General features: G+C 31.9%; 1 protein-coding gene across 2 annotated transcripts; it reads left to right on the forward strand.

Annotated features, from left to right (window-relative positions):
* Positions 1–2699: 2699 nt before the first annotated feature.
* On the forward strand, positions 2700–12375 carry LOC132726804 (transmembrane protein 41B-like). 2 transcript variants are annotated; one of them, XM_060712173.1, is made up of 7 exons: positions 2700–2835; positions 7308–7479; positions 8540–8668; positions 9404–9497; positions 10590–10694; positions 11043–11181; positions 12027–12375. In XM_060712173.1, the coding sequence occupies exons 1-7, from the start codon at positions 2760–2762 to the stop codon at positions 12194–12196; spliced, it is 885 nt and encodes a 294-aa protein (XP_060568156.1). In that variant the 5' UTR covers positions 2700–2759; the 3' UTR covers positions 12197–12375. The 2 variants fall into 2 exon arrangements, with proteins under 2 accessions (XP_060568156.1, XP_060568157.1); XM_060712174.1 differs by having other exon boundaries at positions 2815–2938.
* Positions 12376–15023: the final 2648 nt, after the last annotated feature.

Raw genomic sequence — 15023 nt, forward strand, 5'->3', positions numbered from 1 at the left:
ATCGGACACTATTAAAATCGCGTCGCGCGCACATTAGATAAAGACGGAAAGAAAGAAAGATGGCGGAACGCGCAGAAAGCAAAATATGGCAGATTATCACAAGAGTATGTGGTGTTATTGCAGCTTTTTTGGAAAAAAAATACACATACGAATGCATTGATACAGTATTATTTTGTGTCGCTAAAGTATTAATATATGAAAATAGGCCAACAGAAAGCTGAAACGATCAGTTAAAATGTACCTAATTTAAAAAAATATTCGCCTATTGTTTAAGAATACTCTCTACACTTTGACCCCCTTTTACTTCAAACACAATCTATTACCGCGATTCAGATTAAAATAATTTTTTTACATGGTTTAAAGGGACTCCACTGAGTTTTTTGACATGATGGGACTCAAAATATTTTTTCCAGATAAATGTACCATTTGATGTAGCTTTAGACCACTAATCTTTGTGCAAAATTTCAGATCATTCGCGCACTTCGTTTTTTTCCAGAATTATTATTCAAATTTTAAAAAATTACCCAAAATAAAAAGCGTTTAAACGCTTTTCACTCAAATCGGGCTGAGGAAAGCATAAATATACGATTTTTAATTTATTTAAAAGTATATTTCTTAACTATCTTTGCATATATTTCTGTTAAAGGTGCCCTAGCTCATTTATGTAAGAAATTCAAATGTTATGTTTTTAGGCTTTTAAACCTCAATGGAGTCCCTTTATGGTTGCATTGTAAAAAATGTTTTTTGATTGCTTAAATACTTTTACAGAAATTCATGTTTAAAATTTGTCTTTATTTCTGTGAATTATTTCCAAATGATTTGTACATTTTTTTATTCGATTTCCTGAAAATTAGTATTAATATACATGTAGTAAATATTTTACTAATAAGTCTATCAAATATATTTTCAGATTTTCAAGACAAGCGTTCATATGTAGATGAATTCATTAGATTGGCAAGGAAGAAACTTTTATTTGCATACAGAACAGCTGTTTTATAATATTTTGTTTTTATTTTGAAACAGATATTTTTTCATAGTTATCCTTCACAATTCGTGTCAAATGATTTATTTGTCGTATGTTTATTTTCATTATTTTTCAAAGAAAGGACTATAAAAATTTAGTTGTATATTTTCAATTTCATTAATAAATGTTAATAAAGAAAATAAATTTATATTGTATTTAAATATATCCTCTTCAGAATCATTCCCTTGTTACACATACCACTGTAGTTAAAGACCACGCACATACAAAATATACATTCAAATTCTATTTGTTTTTGAAGATTGAGTGTTGCAATTATCACATGTATCCTGGTAATGAAAGTTTAGAAATAATTTTTTTCAATTATCACTTGTTACCTGGTAATTAACACTCCTTCAAAAGTAATTAAACTTCAAAGAAATTTAAGCGATGTGTAAAAAATAATCAACATTTACTTTTATTTCGCGTAATACTGACTCAAATTGTAAAGATTTTTATTGTTTTCTAGGGTTACATTAAATAATATCAGAAATATCTTTCTACAGGCATTCAAGTAAAAAGAATAATTAAAATATACGAGTGACATTAAAATGGCCGGAATCGAGACAATTACACGAGAGTACTTTACTGTTACGATGATTGTGTCTACTTCACTGCACCGACATTTGAAAACAGATTTTCAAAAAAATAATAATAAAGGATCTAAATGATGAATGAATTTTTAATATTTTATGAATATGTCAATATTGACAATTATCTCAGCAATATTTTGTACTAAAAATTGAACAAATTTACTTCACGCGTTGAGCGAATTGTAAAGCCCGTTATATTACCCGTAAAACAATAGTGCGTCAATAAATTAGACTAAATAACTCAATAAATCTTAAATATTTCATCTTTGATCATCTGTGAATAAGTTACATCGGCTTCTTTTTTATTTTGAAATTGAACTTACGATGTTACCCTAATAATAAATTTCAAGTACCTGCTTTTTATATAAAAAATGTCAATTTACCGCGGATTTCTTCAAGTTAATTTTTTTAATTGCCGTTGCGGAGAGATTACTAGTAGGTATTTGTATTAAACAAGTATTTTTCTTCAAAATAAACTTTAAATTTCCAAAATCGGATAATAAATGGAAAAGCTATACAGTATGGTATTTTGTAAAGTAGGTATCCGTTACGAACGGGCATTTACGTTAAGAGCCGGTAAATTATCGATCGATGTACCTTTATCGGGTGCGCGACAAGATATTTAAGCATTTATATAGGGTTAACAGGAGTGCCCGATCCCTGTAATATAAATCCGAGATTGCACGAAAAGATATTTAAGCATTTATATAGGGTTAACTGGGAGTGTCCGATCCCTGTAATATAAATCCGTGACCGAACTGAAAAAAAAGGAATAGCTGCATACGGCTGCGAAGACATTACTCTTTATCATCAAGCTTATTTCCACGAAATTTTGTTTACTTTTCAAGATCATTTGTGAAAATGATGACTTGACTACCGTTTTGAGCGAGATTTTGGCTTTCTGTCGGCTCTTATAAGTGCAACAATGCATATTATTCCGTATAATTTCGATTACCGAAATTAACTTTTCATTACCGAAATCAATTCGTAAAAACTAGCCTAGTTAAATTTCATTATTTGACGAAAATTATTGAAATTGACTTTCAGTAAAAAAAAAACCTAGTGTACTACCGATTCAATAGTGGTCTCAGTCCTTATAGGAAGAAAATACACAGTAGGCATATTAAACGAACACCATTTTCAAAATGGAGACCTCGGCCTCGGGCAGAAAAATTTTGACACATCATGACGAAATGAAAAAACATGTTTTACCCGATTCAGGTAGCAAATTCTGGGCTTAATTTAAAGTCACACCAAGATCCCGTCTTCAGACAATCATAATTGTCTAATAAGGAATTATTCAGGAATTAAAGTATGCAAAAATGTGAGTGATGGCTGCATCGGTTACCCCACCCGGCCACAGACACATGGATTAAACTAAAAGACATCACCCTATCTGCACCTGAATATTAAAAACTAAAACCAGTATTTTTACATTATTTACTGTGAAATCATTTGTATTCGTGGGCATGAAATTTCGTGGTTTTATCAAAACTGGCATTTTCGTGGGTTCTTAAATTCGAGCAATGGAAAGTATTCTTTCACTTAATCATGGGCTCTGTTTTGTTTACCTCGTGAATATAACACAGCTCTTGTGAATAAATTTAATCCTTGCCTCTGGGAGTAGCACAGTTACTGTCGATAATTGACAGCAATTAACAAGTTTGTGTGACATGATAATTTATTATGATGATATGCAGCTCCATTTGTAACACTGCCTGTAGTGGGGCTATACTGTATAATTCGCCAATGTAAACATCGTATAAATTAAACGACATCTGCCACTTTTTAACCAGCGAGTAAAAAAGTTTACACCCTGAATTGGTCCAAAACTACACACTACATCACATCGACTATGTCTAATTATGCATATAAATTAATATGAGTAAGTGGCTCAATACAGATATATATGTATGTGTGTATCTAGGAAGAAGACGGCGGCTTCTTTGATACTTTCGGAATAGCTGTCACACAAATACATATTGAAATTTTTTTAAATGGATAATATAAACACTAATCGTGTAAAGTTTTATCGGAGTTAATTAGTGCACTGGGTTCCCATATTTACTTGATTATGTCAATATGTGACATACTCTGGCTAACACAATCAAGTAGCCAACAACAATCAAGTAGTCCCCCTGATGTTTCGGAAGCACATAGTCGCCGCCTTGTCTGTCTGTCCGTCTGTCTGTCTGTCCGCACTCACAGGACAGTAATTATGTGGCTAGAGGGACAATAGGTAACTGCTCTTTCTCTGTGTTGTCATTCATTCTGTAATGCTTTTATGTGGCTATTTTCTTTTGTGTTGCTTAAAAGAACAATAGAGAGAACAATAGAGTAGCCACATAATTACTGTCCTGTGAGAATGTGCGTCAGTCCGCTTTTCTTGTCCGGGACATAACTTTGAAACAACAAGAGGTATCAACATGAAACTTTGTAGGTAGATAGATCTCATTGAGTAGGTGCACTGCAGTGCACAAGAACCGTAACTCTGCCTTTCCTAATTTTTGAATTATTGCCTTTTGTTTATTTTTTCACTTTGAACTCTGTCCGGGACATAACTCTAAAACTATAAGAGGTATCAACATGAAACTTTGTAGGTAGATAGATCTCAATGAGCAGGTGTGCAGTGCACAAGAACCGTAACTCTGCCTTGCCTAATATTTTAATAATTGCCCTTTGTTTATTTGTACACTTTGAACTTTGTCCAGGACATAACTCTAAAACTATAAAAGTTATCAACATGAAACTTTGCAGATAGATAGATCTCATTAAGTATGTTTGCAGTGCATAAGAACCATAACACTGACTTGCTTAATTTTGGAGTTATTGCCCTTTGTTCATTTTGAAACTTTGTCCGGGACATTACTCTAAAACTATTAGAGATATCAACATGAAACTTTGTAGGTAGATAGATCTCATTGGATAGAACTGCAATGCTAAAGAACCTAAACACAGCCTTGTCTAATTTTGGAGTTATTGCCCTTTGTTCATTTTTACTTTTTGAACTTTATCCGGGACATAACTTTGAACATCACAGAACTTTATAGATAGATAGATCTCATTGAATAAAATTGCAGTGCAAAAAAACATAACTCTGCCTTGCCTTATTTTGGAGTTTTTGCCCTTTGTTCATATTTTTATATTTTCCTGTGTCCAAAACCTTCTCGGGGGAGCATCAACCGGTTCAACTGGTTCTTGTTTGATGAGTGAGCATAATAAAAGTTTTTAAACATAATTTACTATGATTTTTGTACGGGAACTGCTTGCATGCCAGTATAGAAATTTATTTATATATTTTTTTATTTGATTTCATTTTAAATGTACACTTATAGTCTATAGCTGGACAAGCCAAAGCCCGGGTCCTGTGTTAATATTTAAAGGCAAAGTCCCAAAGCGAAGCTCTTTGAAAGATACATTTTAGTATAATTTATGACCTTATTTATTAACCCTTCTTTGAGCAGAGGCATGAAATACCCAAATATTGCCAAAATATAGCAATATTCATGTTTGTTTTTATAAAATATAGATTATAATGAGAAAATAAATTAATATTTAAAAATAATATGACTAAGCCGGCTATAATTTTCATTCATTCCGTTGAAATGGGCATTTGAGATTTTGTAAGTAACTTAACTTGAGACATTTCCTGATCTACGTTCATTAATGAATAAAGTTTCAATAAACATGCAATTTTAGATTAAGATGTGATTAAATTTGTTGTCTACATTTTAATTTTTAGAGAATATTTTTGTTGTAATTATATACAAGTGTCCACCAGCATTTTCTTTGTAATTTTAAATAGCTTTAATGGAGTACTATATTTCGGTATATTTCGGTTCAAAACACAGTGATAGGAAAATGTATATTTGGGTATATTTAGTTAAATCTTGGTGAAAGGATATATTGTATTCATAATTAAAACAGCATTTTGTTGTATAAAATATTTATTTTTAGCATATTTGGGCAATATTTAGGTATATTTGGGTATTCTGTGCTGCCCTCTTTGAGTGCCTTTGTCTGCCTGTTAGGGATTTTGTTGGGTGACAAAATTTTCTTATTTATTGAATTTCAAAACATCAGTTTTAACGCAAGTATGACTTTAACAAGTGATGTTTAAATTGTGATTGCAGCAACATATGTGGTAAATGAAGTCATTTTTTCTGGCCAAGTCAAAGACATGACTCGGGCATTATTGCCATTGTCTACCAGTTGACAACAGTGATTTTCCTACTTATATAACAGACTCCGAAAAAAGGCCTCTTCCCAGTTGAAATTTTCTTTAAAATCATGCAGTTTTCCCAAAAATCTTAACTTAAACCAGCGTTTTTACTTCCCAATTCAGCATTTTTAGCGTTAATTTTTCCCAAAATGAAGAGGCTAAGGCCTCTTCCCAATTAGGAGAGAAAAATCACTGGACAACAATGATCCTTGATGCTATGTATGTAGGTCACATGAGTGTTTGTAATTTATTGGCGTAAACTGGTTTAATGCAGATAATTCGTCTTGCCTACTGTATCTTAATTCCTTTGAAGCAGATCATTATGGTGGCATATTTCTGCCACCAGATAACCTGATACCTAACTAGTTAATTAAGAGGTTAACTAGTTACGTAACTAGTTAACCTGATAACTAACTAGTTAATTAAGAGGTTAACTAGTTACGTAACTAGTTAACCTGATAACTAACTAGTTAATTAAGAGGTTAACTAGTTACGTAACTAGTTAACCTCTTAATTAACTAGTTAGTTATATGGTTATCTGGTGGCAGAAATATGCCACCATAGATCATTGATTGACAAACAGTTAAGCTGAAGATCACAGATTTTAAATGGGGGCATTTGTGTTTAATGAACACATTATTTTTCATACTTTTTTTCCAGAGCTTATCTCAAAAAGTATTTGAGGTTATCAACTTGAAACTTCATAGGTGGATAGATCATATTGAGGAGGAGTGCAGTGCACAAGAATGATAACTCTACCCTGCATAATTTTTCAGTTATTGCCCTTTGTTATTTTTCAAACTTAATTTTTGTCCAGAGCATAACTCAAAAAGCCTCTGAGATATCAATATGAAACTTCATAGGTGGATAGATCTCACTCAGGAGGTGTGTAGTGCACAAGAATGATAACTCTACCCTTCATAATTTTTGAGTTATTGCCCTTTGTTATTTTTCATACTTAATTTTTCATGTGAGTGGAGCATAATTCAAAAAGTCTTTGAGATGTCAACATGAAACTTCATAGGTGGATAGATCTTATTGAGGAGGAATGCTGTGTGCAATAATGATAACTCTTCCCTTTATAATTTTTGAGTTATTGCCCTTTGTTATTTTTCATACTTTTTGTCCGGAGCTTGTCTCAAAAAGTGTTAGAGGTATCAACTTGAAACTTCATAGGTGGATAGATCTCATTGACAAGGAGTGCAGCACACAAGAATGATAGCCTACCCTGCATTATTTTTCAGTTATTTCCCTTTGTTATTTTCAGCCATCAGTATATACATAGGTTTTAATAGCTTATATCACTCCAGCCATAAGTTTTCATTACCAAAAGACCTCTTAAAATTGAATTATTCTGCTCTACTACATATATGTTCTGTCAATGAGCAAACACATTCGGTGAGGGATGGCCATGTTAACATGACTCTTGTTGTTATTGTTTTGTATGAGTATACTTATTGATGTTTTATAGGTTCTGATGAACAAGAGTTTACACAGTTGAAGACAAAAGAAACGTTTCATGCCAGTGCAGGGATACAAGATGATAGTGGGAGTACCAGATCATTGATATTGTTGGTTCTGATATTTTTAACAGCTGTAGCAATGCTCAGTCTGGTCTACCTCAACTTTCCTAAACTAACACAGTAAGTATTGTTTAAACATTATTTATCAAAGCTTGATTTATGAAAAAAAATATTGTAACTTGGTAATATAATGATTTGCCCCACTGGTGATATGCCCCATAACCACTTGTTCTTCTTTACAAATTTTAGTAACAATTCCTACTCTAGTTATGATTCACCCTACTATATTATACATTTTATTAACTCAATTTGTTTGAAATGTATAATATATATGTTTAAGGCACTGTTCAAAAAACCTAGGTATTAAACTGTAAAATCCAACCCAGTGGGTTTGATTGGTTAAACATGTATTTTACTGGGTTAACTTGTGAAATACTGGGTTAAAACCTTTACCTTTATGATTAGTCAGGAGAAGTGGAGGTGTTAAAATCTATCTTATTCATGGTTTCATGTATCGATTTGTCAATATAATCAGTTTAAAATAACAATTAAAAAACATCAAAATGTTGCTGCATTTTCTTTATACAGATTATCGGACAAATTTAATAAATTTCACACCTTTCAGTTAGTGACAACCATTATCATTCTTAATATCATAAACACATGGGTCAATAATGTGATCAAAACTCCTTGTGGCAGTTGACATGCCTAATTTTACAACTATCAAAAGTGTGTTCTGAATAACGGGGTCTAAATACAAAATGTACATGCAAAATTATAGATTGGTCAGGAGAAAGAAGTTGTATTATAGCAAGGTGGGAACTACTGTTGAAATAATACGAATTAAAAAACCGGTCGTAATAGTGGATTATAGTTTTTAAATGATTGTTTATTTTTCAAACTTAACTCAAATATTTAATTTTCTTTAAAAAATAATAGTTAATTGCACTGTATAAGAATTATCTTGTGTCAAAGAGATTAGGTATTCATCACTTTGTGGCAGCCCTAGTTCAAAGCGGGACTAATACACAAGTGACATGACACATATTAATTTAGCAGGTTAGGGTTTTGCACTGACTTTAAAGGCAATGAATATAATTTTCTTTTAAACAATCTGTGAATATTTGCTGGCATGTGAAGAGTATAGTTTAATTGTCAGTATGTAATTATTTTATTTCAGGGAAGAAAAACATCATATAAAGTTACCAAGGGATATAGAAGATGCCAAGAATCTCGGGAAAGTTTTGTCAAAATACACTGATAAATATTATTTCCAAGTTCTGTCAGGGTATTTTGTCACATATATATTGTATCCTTTACTTTGTAACAATTAAAATCGAAATAATAGAGTTACAACCATCAGACATGGATCATGGATTATTTAACAGAGGGGTTTGCAAAATTTCAACAAGGGATAATGCATATTCCAATGGAGGGGTGGTGTTAACTTGGTTACAAGTTTTCAGGAAGGGGTCATGAGTCAAAATAATTTTTTTCAAGTTTTTGCACGATTTTCGCAATAAAAAACATGTGTAAGTTGATCAATCTTGGAGCAATTCCTTATACTATCCTAATCTGAGTGGAGTCATGACTCCCTTAAACCACCTACTTCCCTCCCCCCTCTGGATCAGTACATGACCATGTTTTATCATAATGGTGGTGTCTATTTTCTAATATCTTCTTCCTTGCAATGTTAGCAGTAAAGCTTGATAAAATTAAAAATGGTTTGAAAACAAATAATCTGTCAAATCAAACTTTGTAAAACAACATTTCAAATTCTTGCAATTCTACTTTTAGTTGGTTATTTGTATAAGTGTCAGTCTGAATAGTAATGGTGTGTGAATAACATGGTATTGAACCCTACCCCTTACTGGCCATAAACCTGTCCGAAATTTGAGTTACAACACTATTTATACAAGACATTTACTTGTAACATGTGACTAATTTCTAATAATGACAATGAGAACCATGCTATGCCTTAAGTTTTACTTTTAACATTCTTTTTACAATTTGTTTAGATGTGATTTTCCTTAACTCTAGACAGTTTGCAATCATTTGCTATACCTGGGTCTATATTTCTGAGTATATTGTCAGGGTTTCTCTTCCCTTTCTTTCTAGCCTTGTTTATGGTGTGCTTCGTAAGTTTATTTACTTATTTCTTTATTTTAAAATAAGTTTAATCTGATAATGACATCACAAATCTGCTTACTTTAAGTTTAGAATTCAGCCTAGTTGTCAGTTTAGTGGTCAATTTAGTTGTGAAGTTGTTTAGATGTCAGCTTAGTTGTTTGCCTAGAAGTCAACTTATATGTTGGTCTAATAGTGATTTTAGATGTCAGGATAGTGAAGTCATCAAATTTGTGTATCTAGAAGTAAATTTAGCTTTAAGTCTAGTTTTTAGCTTAGTTGTTGGTCTAGTTTAAGTTAACTAAGTTGTAGATTTAGAAGTAATCTTGGTTGTTGGTCTTTCGTCTTTTGTCAGCTAAGTTCTGTCTATTGGTATATCTAGTAAAGTAACATACAGTATAAATTCTTTCTGCAAATTTTAAAGAATTACAACAAAGATGTGCATTACAATGTATATATGACACTCTTGGTCAACCAGTAATTGAACAATATTTAAGCTGAAGATAATTTCAATCCAACTTGTTTGTAGATGGGAACATACATAAATACATTATATTAAATTCTAACACGACCCGGATTTTTCCCTATTGAACATAGAAGAACAGAAAGTGTGTGTTATTATGCAACAGTTCGGAAACAAATCAGACGGAATTTTGCTTAACTATCATGTACCGCAACATTTATTTGTTAATGTCGTGTTAGAATCGAAATAATATATCCAAAGCAGTGATTTTATCGCTTGAAAACATCACTGTTTGTCGTTCGGATGCGCATCATCATATCACTCGGGCTACGCCCTCGTGATATAATTCCTCGCATCCGAACTCCAAACAGTGATGTTATTGAGCGATAAAATCACTGTTTGGGATATATTATTTCTTAAGTATATGACACCTTTGTAAGGCCAGCCATATGCCCGCTTAGATCAATAGAGAGAGGAACAAATCTGTATTATTGTTAACCTCGGGCGAGGCTAAATTTCTCAGTGACAATTGATCTTACACTTTGAGGACAATGCATGAGGAAAGTATTGAATCTCAGAGTATTGGGTATTTGAAATTGTTAATGAATGTTTGAAAATAGTTTCTGTGTTTGTATTTCAGTGTTCAGGAATTGGGGCAACCTTTTGTTATCTTCTATCATACTTGGTTGGTAGGCGACTTGTGATCAAATACATTCCTGAAAAAGTCTCGGACTGGCAATCTCATGTAAGTGATAATCTTAGCTGTTCATGTTATGATGAAGTCTGTTGACTGATATTTTTAAATTTTCATCTTGATATCCCTTAAATTGATCAGATTGAATAGAACTGTGCTGTTTTTATTATCATTCACTTTTGACATAGGTTTAACATTTACACAGGATTTGTGCAATTTTAACTTTGACAATTTTTAGATAAAATTTCCAGCTTTTTACTTCCCCACATTTTTTCCCTAAATCACAAGACTATTGTCTGTTCCCAATTAAGAGAGAAATGACCCTTATAATTGATCTAGCATTTCAAGGAATATAATTATTATATACTAAATTCTATTGTTTTTTTTTATTTATTTCAGGTGAATCATCATAGAGAGCATTTATTAAACTATATAATATTTCTGCGTATTACACCTTTTCTACCTAACTGGTTCATCAATATAGCATCACCTGTGATAAATGTACCTCTACTGCCATTCTTCATAGGAACTTTCCTTGGTAAGACATTTTTCATGCTTCTCAAAAAAATCCTGGATGCAGTCTCCACTCCTGTATTCTGTACTTCTGTAGCCCTTTTCCTAAAGTTTCTTTTAGCAACTTCATTTATTGACCAATATCTTTCATATTGATAGGTAGATTAATTTGATAGTCCCTTAACTTCGGTGGAGTTTTAGGTCACTGGGGTAAAATGACCCTTTCATGACTTAATTCTACTACAGTTGTAGTACATGATCATGAGATTTGGTTTCACAGGTGGCACACTTCTTTATAACATGCATAAACCATTTATTCAGCGAACTATTGACTATAAAAATATGACCCAAAAAGTTATTAAAACATTAAAATCGAGTATTGTTAATTTCTTTTCTTTAAATATTTATTATCTTTAACCGTTGAATAACATTTAAAAAAATATTATAAGCGAGGAGAAGCATCGACACAAGTCTGTTTTTTTGGCATCATGAATTCTGTCATACTGGACTTTAATCTATATTCTAGACAGATACGATCTGTACAAGTTGTTATTAACCAAGATATGTCTCAATTAAACATTTTAATAGAGAAATAAAATTGAATTGATCGTTTTTTATGTGTTTTTTTCCATATTCAATAGAGTCATGAGATAATAACAGGCATGGATCAACCGGGGGACTTAAGGGGCTGAAGCAAATGTGATGAAGATTTTTTTTTTCGTATATATATTCAGCTACTTTTTACTCTTTAATCTATATAAATACAGAAATGCAAGCGAATTTTAATTAAAAAGCATTTCTAACGTATCGCTGTCAGTGTTGTACCATTTAAACCAGATTTATTACGAGCACTATTTATGTTTGTTTCAGGTGTAGCACCACCATCATTTGTAGCAATACAAGCAGGAACAACTCTACATCAGCTCACATCTTCAGGAGATGCTGTGTCATACACATCAATGATTATACTTGCAGTATTTGCCCTAGTTTCACTTCTGCCTGTTCTCTTCAAAAAGAAATTAAAGGCAAAGTTTGATTGAATCATGTGGTCAGCTTTCAGGGGTTTCCTTTCAATCATGTGTTCTGCAAAACGGTTTTATTTTAATGTTGAATTTTGTGGATTTTTTTTACCCAACATTTGGGGACGCCAGATGTTCTGGAACAAATTCTTTTTATGTTGAAGGACGTTATGAGGCACACTTTTGTTTTTAATTTCCAAGTAAGATAATTTCATTTACGAAATTTTTTTGGCAATAAACTTCCATTGAATTGATTAAAAAAAGTATTTCTGCATATGAAGTATTCTGCATTTTGAAGTTAATGATCTAAACACATAAATTTTTTAATGTTTATTTTTAGTCCGTCTATGTGTTTTTCTTATTTTGAATTACATCAATGATGTAGTCTGTAGGGATTATAATACGTTAAACAAATCGTCTGTCGGTCGTGTAACTTGAAGTTTCTGCCTTTGTCCCAAAAATTTCATGAAATTGGACAACTTTGTGTTAAAAGTCATTATGAAATATTCATACTTTGTGTTAAAAGTCATTGTGAAACAATTATTGTGTTAAAAGAATTATTCTCTTTGTCCAGTCCATACCTTCTGTATACATGTACATGATGGGATGTCAAAATAAATTGTTACACTTGACTGCCATAAGAAGAAAATGAGGCAATATCCTCAGAATTATCTCCCCTTTGAACTTGGAACTTTCCAAAAAGAAAAGTTATTTTTAAAGGGAACTACTCCAAACATATGTTTCATATCATCAAATACATCAAATCCGACACATTTCATAACCAGAAACCCAATATTTGATAACCAGAGACCCAAAGTTTGCAGAAGATTATCCCCTCCCTCCCCCATAATGTTTTCTGTAGCATCCATCCTTCTGTCCGAACTTTTGTCATTTATGGATGGTTTAAAAATTGTTTTGTGTAAATGTGTATTACATTGGGGCAATGTGTCAAGGTCACACTAACTTAAATAATATATCTTATATACTTCTGGTGCACATTAGGAAAACTTGTCACATGCAAATACCGGGTCAAGAGTTTAAAAGGTGAAGTTTATACTTTAATATGGGAAAGCATTTGTTTATGTTTCTATATTCATGTAACGCTTTGATAGTAACCATGCCTTTGATGCAAGTCCCTCTACTGGGCCCTGCTTCGGGTGCATTTTGTTTCCAACTAAAGTTCTTGTTTACTATCAATCTTTATTCCTTAATATATCTCCTTCAAATATTTGTTCCGTATCATCGCCTACACAATATTTTACAAGATTCATAACTGTTAACACATTTTTATACTTTTTCCTTCCTTTAACTTATTTCTTTTCTAACAATTGTTACTTTTTTTTTACAAGAACCTTTTTAGCTCGACTTTTCTATGAAAAGGGGAGCTATCCTACTCGCCCCGGCGTCGGCGTCGGCGTCACACCTTGGTTAAGTTTTTCGTACCACCCCACTTTATTTCAGAAGTATTACAAGTATGGCTTTGAAACTTACCATACTTGTTCACCATCATAACCTCCATCTACAGACAAGAGTACATAACTCTGTCAAGGTTTTTGACAGAATTATGGCCCTTTTTTGACTTAGAAAGTGTATTGAGCTTGGTTAAGTTTTTTGTACCACCTCACTTTATTTCAAAACCATTGGAGGTATTGCTTTGAAACTGACCATACTTGTTTACCATCACGACCTTCATCAACAGACAAGAGGACATAACTCTGTCAAGGTTTTTGACAGAATTATGCCCCTTTTTGACTTAGAAAATACATTGAATATGGGTAAAATCCACTTATTGCCTTAACCCTTTGAGATATTGCTTTGAAACTTTTAATGCTATTTCACATCATTACCCCATCTGTACGCAAGAGAAGGTAACTCTGTCAAGGATTTGTTTTAAAAATTAAGGCCTTTTATCGACTTAGAATCTTGGTTAAGTTTTTAGTACCAGTCCACTTTTTGACTGAACTGTTTGAGATATTAATTTGAAAGTTGGAATACTTGTTTACAATCATGATTCCCAAACATGTCCAGGAGAAGGTAATTCTGTCAAAGATTTTATTTGAATTATGGCCCTTAACTGTCAATGTTTTGTATTATAGGCAAGCACTAAAAAACTTAAAAAATCTAAAAAAAATCATTCCTATCCACTTGTTCACTTTACCATAAATTATGTCATATAAACATTGCTGTAATATTCAAGGGTATCAAACAACTAGTTCACTTTAAAAATACAGAGATTCTTGTATTGCCTTTTACTGCAAAAACTTTTTTTATTGGCAAGCAATAAAAAAGTCGAGCGCGCTGTCTTACGGACAGCTCTTGTTTAATTCTGTAAGAATTTACTTCAAATTAAAGTTTATATCAACTCCCACATCACATTTATGATTTTAATGTCAATATGTAAAGAATTATCTCCTGAAACTGGATATTGTCCTTAATTTTCTGTAACTTCTTTATCTCTTTAAAAATTTAGTTTAAACTTTAAATATATGTTTGTTATCAACACCAATATGTAATAAAGTTAAGTCTAGTACCTATTTTTCCAGAATTATTTGCATTTTGAACTTGTAATTTATTTGATAATTGTTGTATATGTTTTATTAACGTTTCTTTTTTGTAAATGTAGAAAGTTTTAAAGGAAAGTTACCATTTTGAGCCATATTTACAAATGAATAGTTGGATTGTTAATGTTCTGATATTAGGAATAAATGTAACATGGAAATGATGCTCATCAAATACAATTTAAATCTGATTTTGCATTTTTCACTTATTGTCCTTTGTAAAAATAAAATCAATACTGCTTCGCTAGATTTTGATATATATTGGCATAAATGTGTATTTCATTTAATAA

The sequence above is a fragment of the Ruditapes philippinarum genome, unplaced genomic scaffold, assembly GCF_026571515.1.
Source record: "Ruditapes philippinarum isolate M1 unplaced genomic scaffold, ASM2657151v2 ctg1108_1_1_1_1, whole genome shotgun sequence".
NCBI lineage: Eukaryota > Metazoa > Mollusca > Bivalvia > Venerida > Veneridae > Ruditapes > Ruditapes philippinarum.

What these genes read in the sequence shown, in the direction of transcription:
- LOC132726804 (XM_060712173.1), top strand. Translation starts at nt 2,760, where the DNA reads ATGGAGACCTCGGCCTCGGGCAGAAAAATTTTGACACATCATGACGAA. An exon ending in CCTTGTTTATGGTGTGCTTC is followed by an intron (nt 9,498 to 10,589) that starts GTAAGTTTATTT and finishes TTTGTATTTCAG; the next exon opens with TGTTCAGGAATTGGGGCAAC. An exon ending in TCTCGGACTGGCAATCTCAT is followed by an intron (nt 10,695 to 11,042) that starts GTAAGTGATAAT and finishes TATTTATTTCAG; the next exon opens with GTGAATCATCATAGAGAGCA.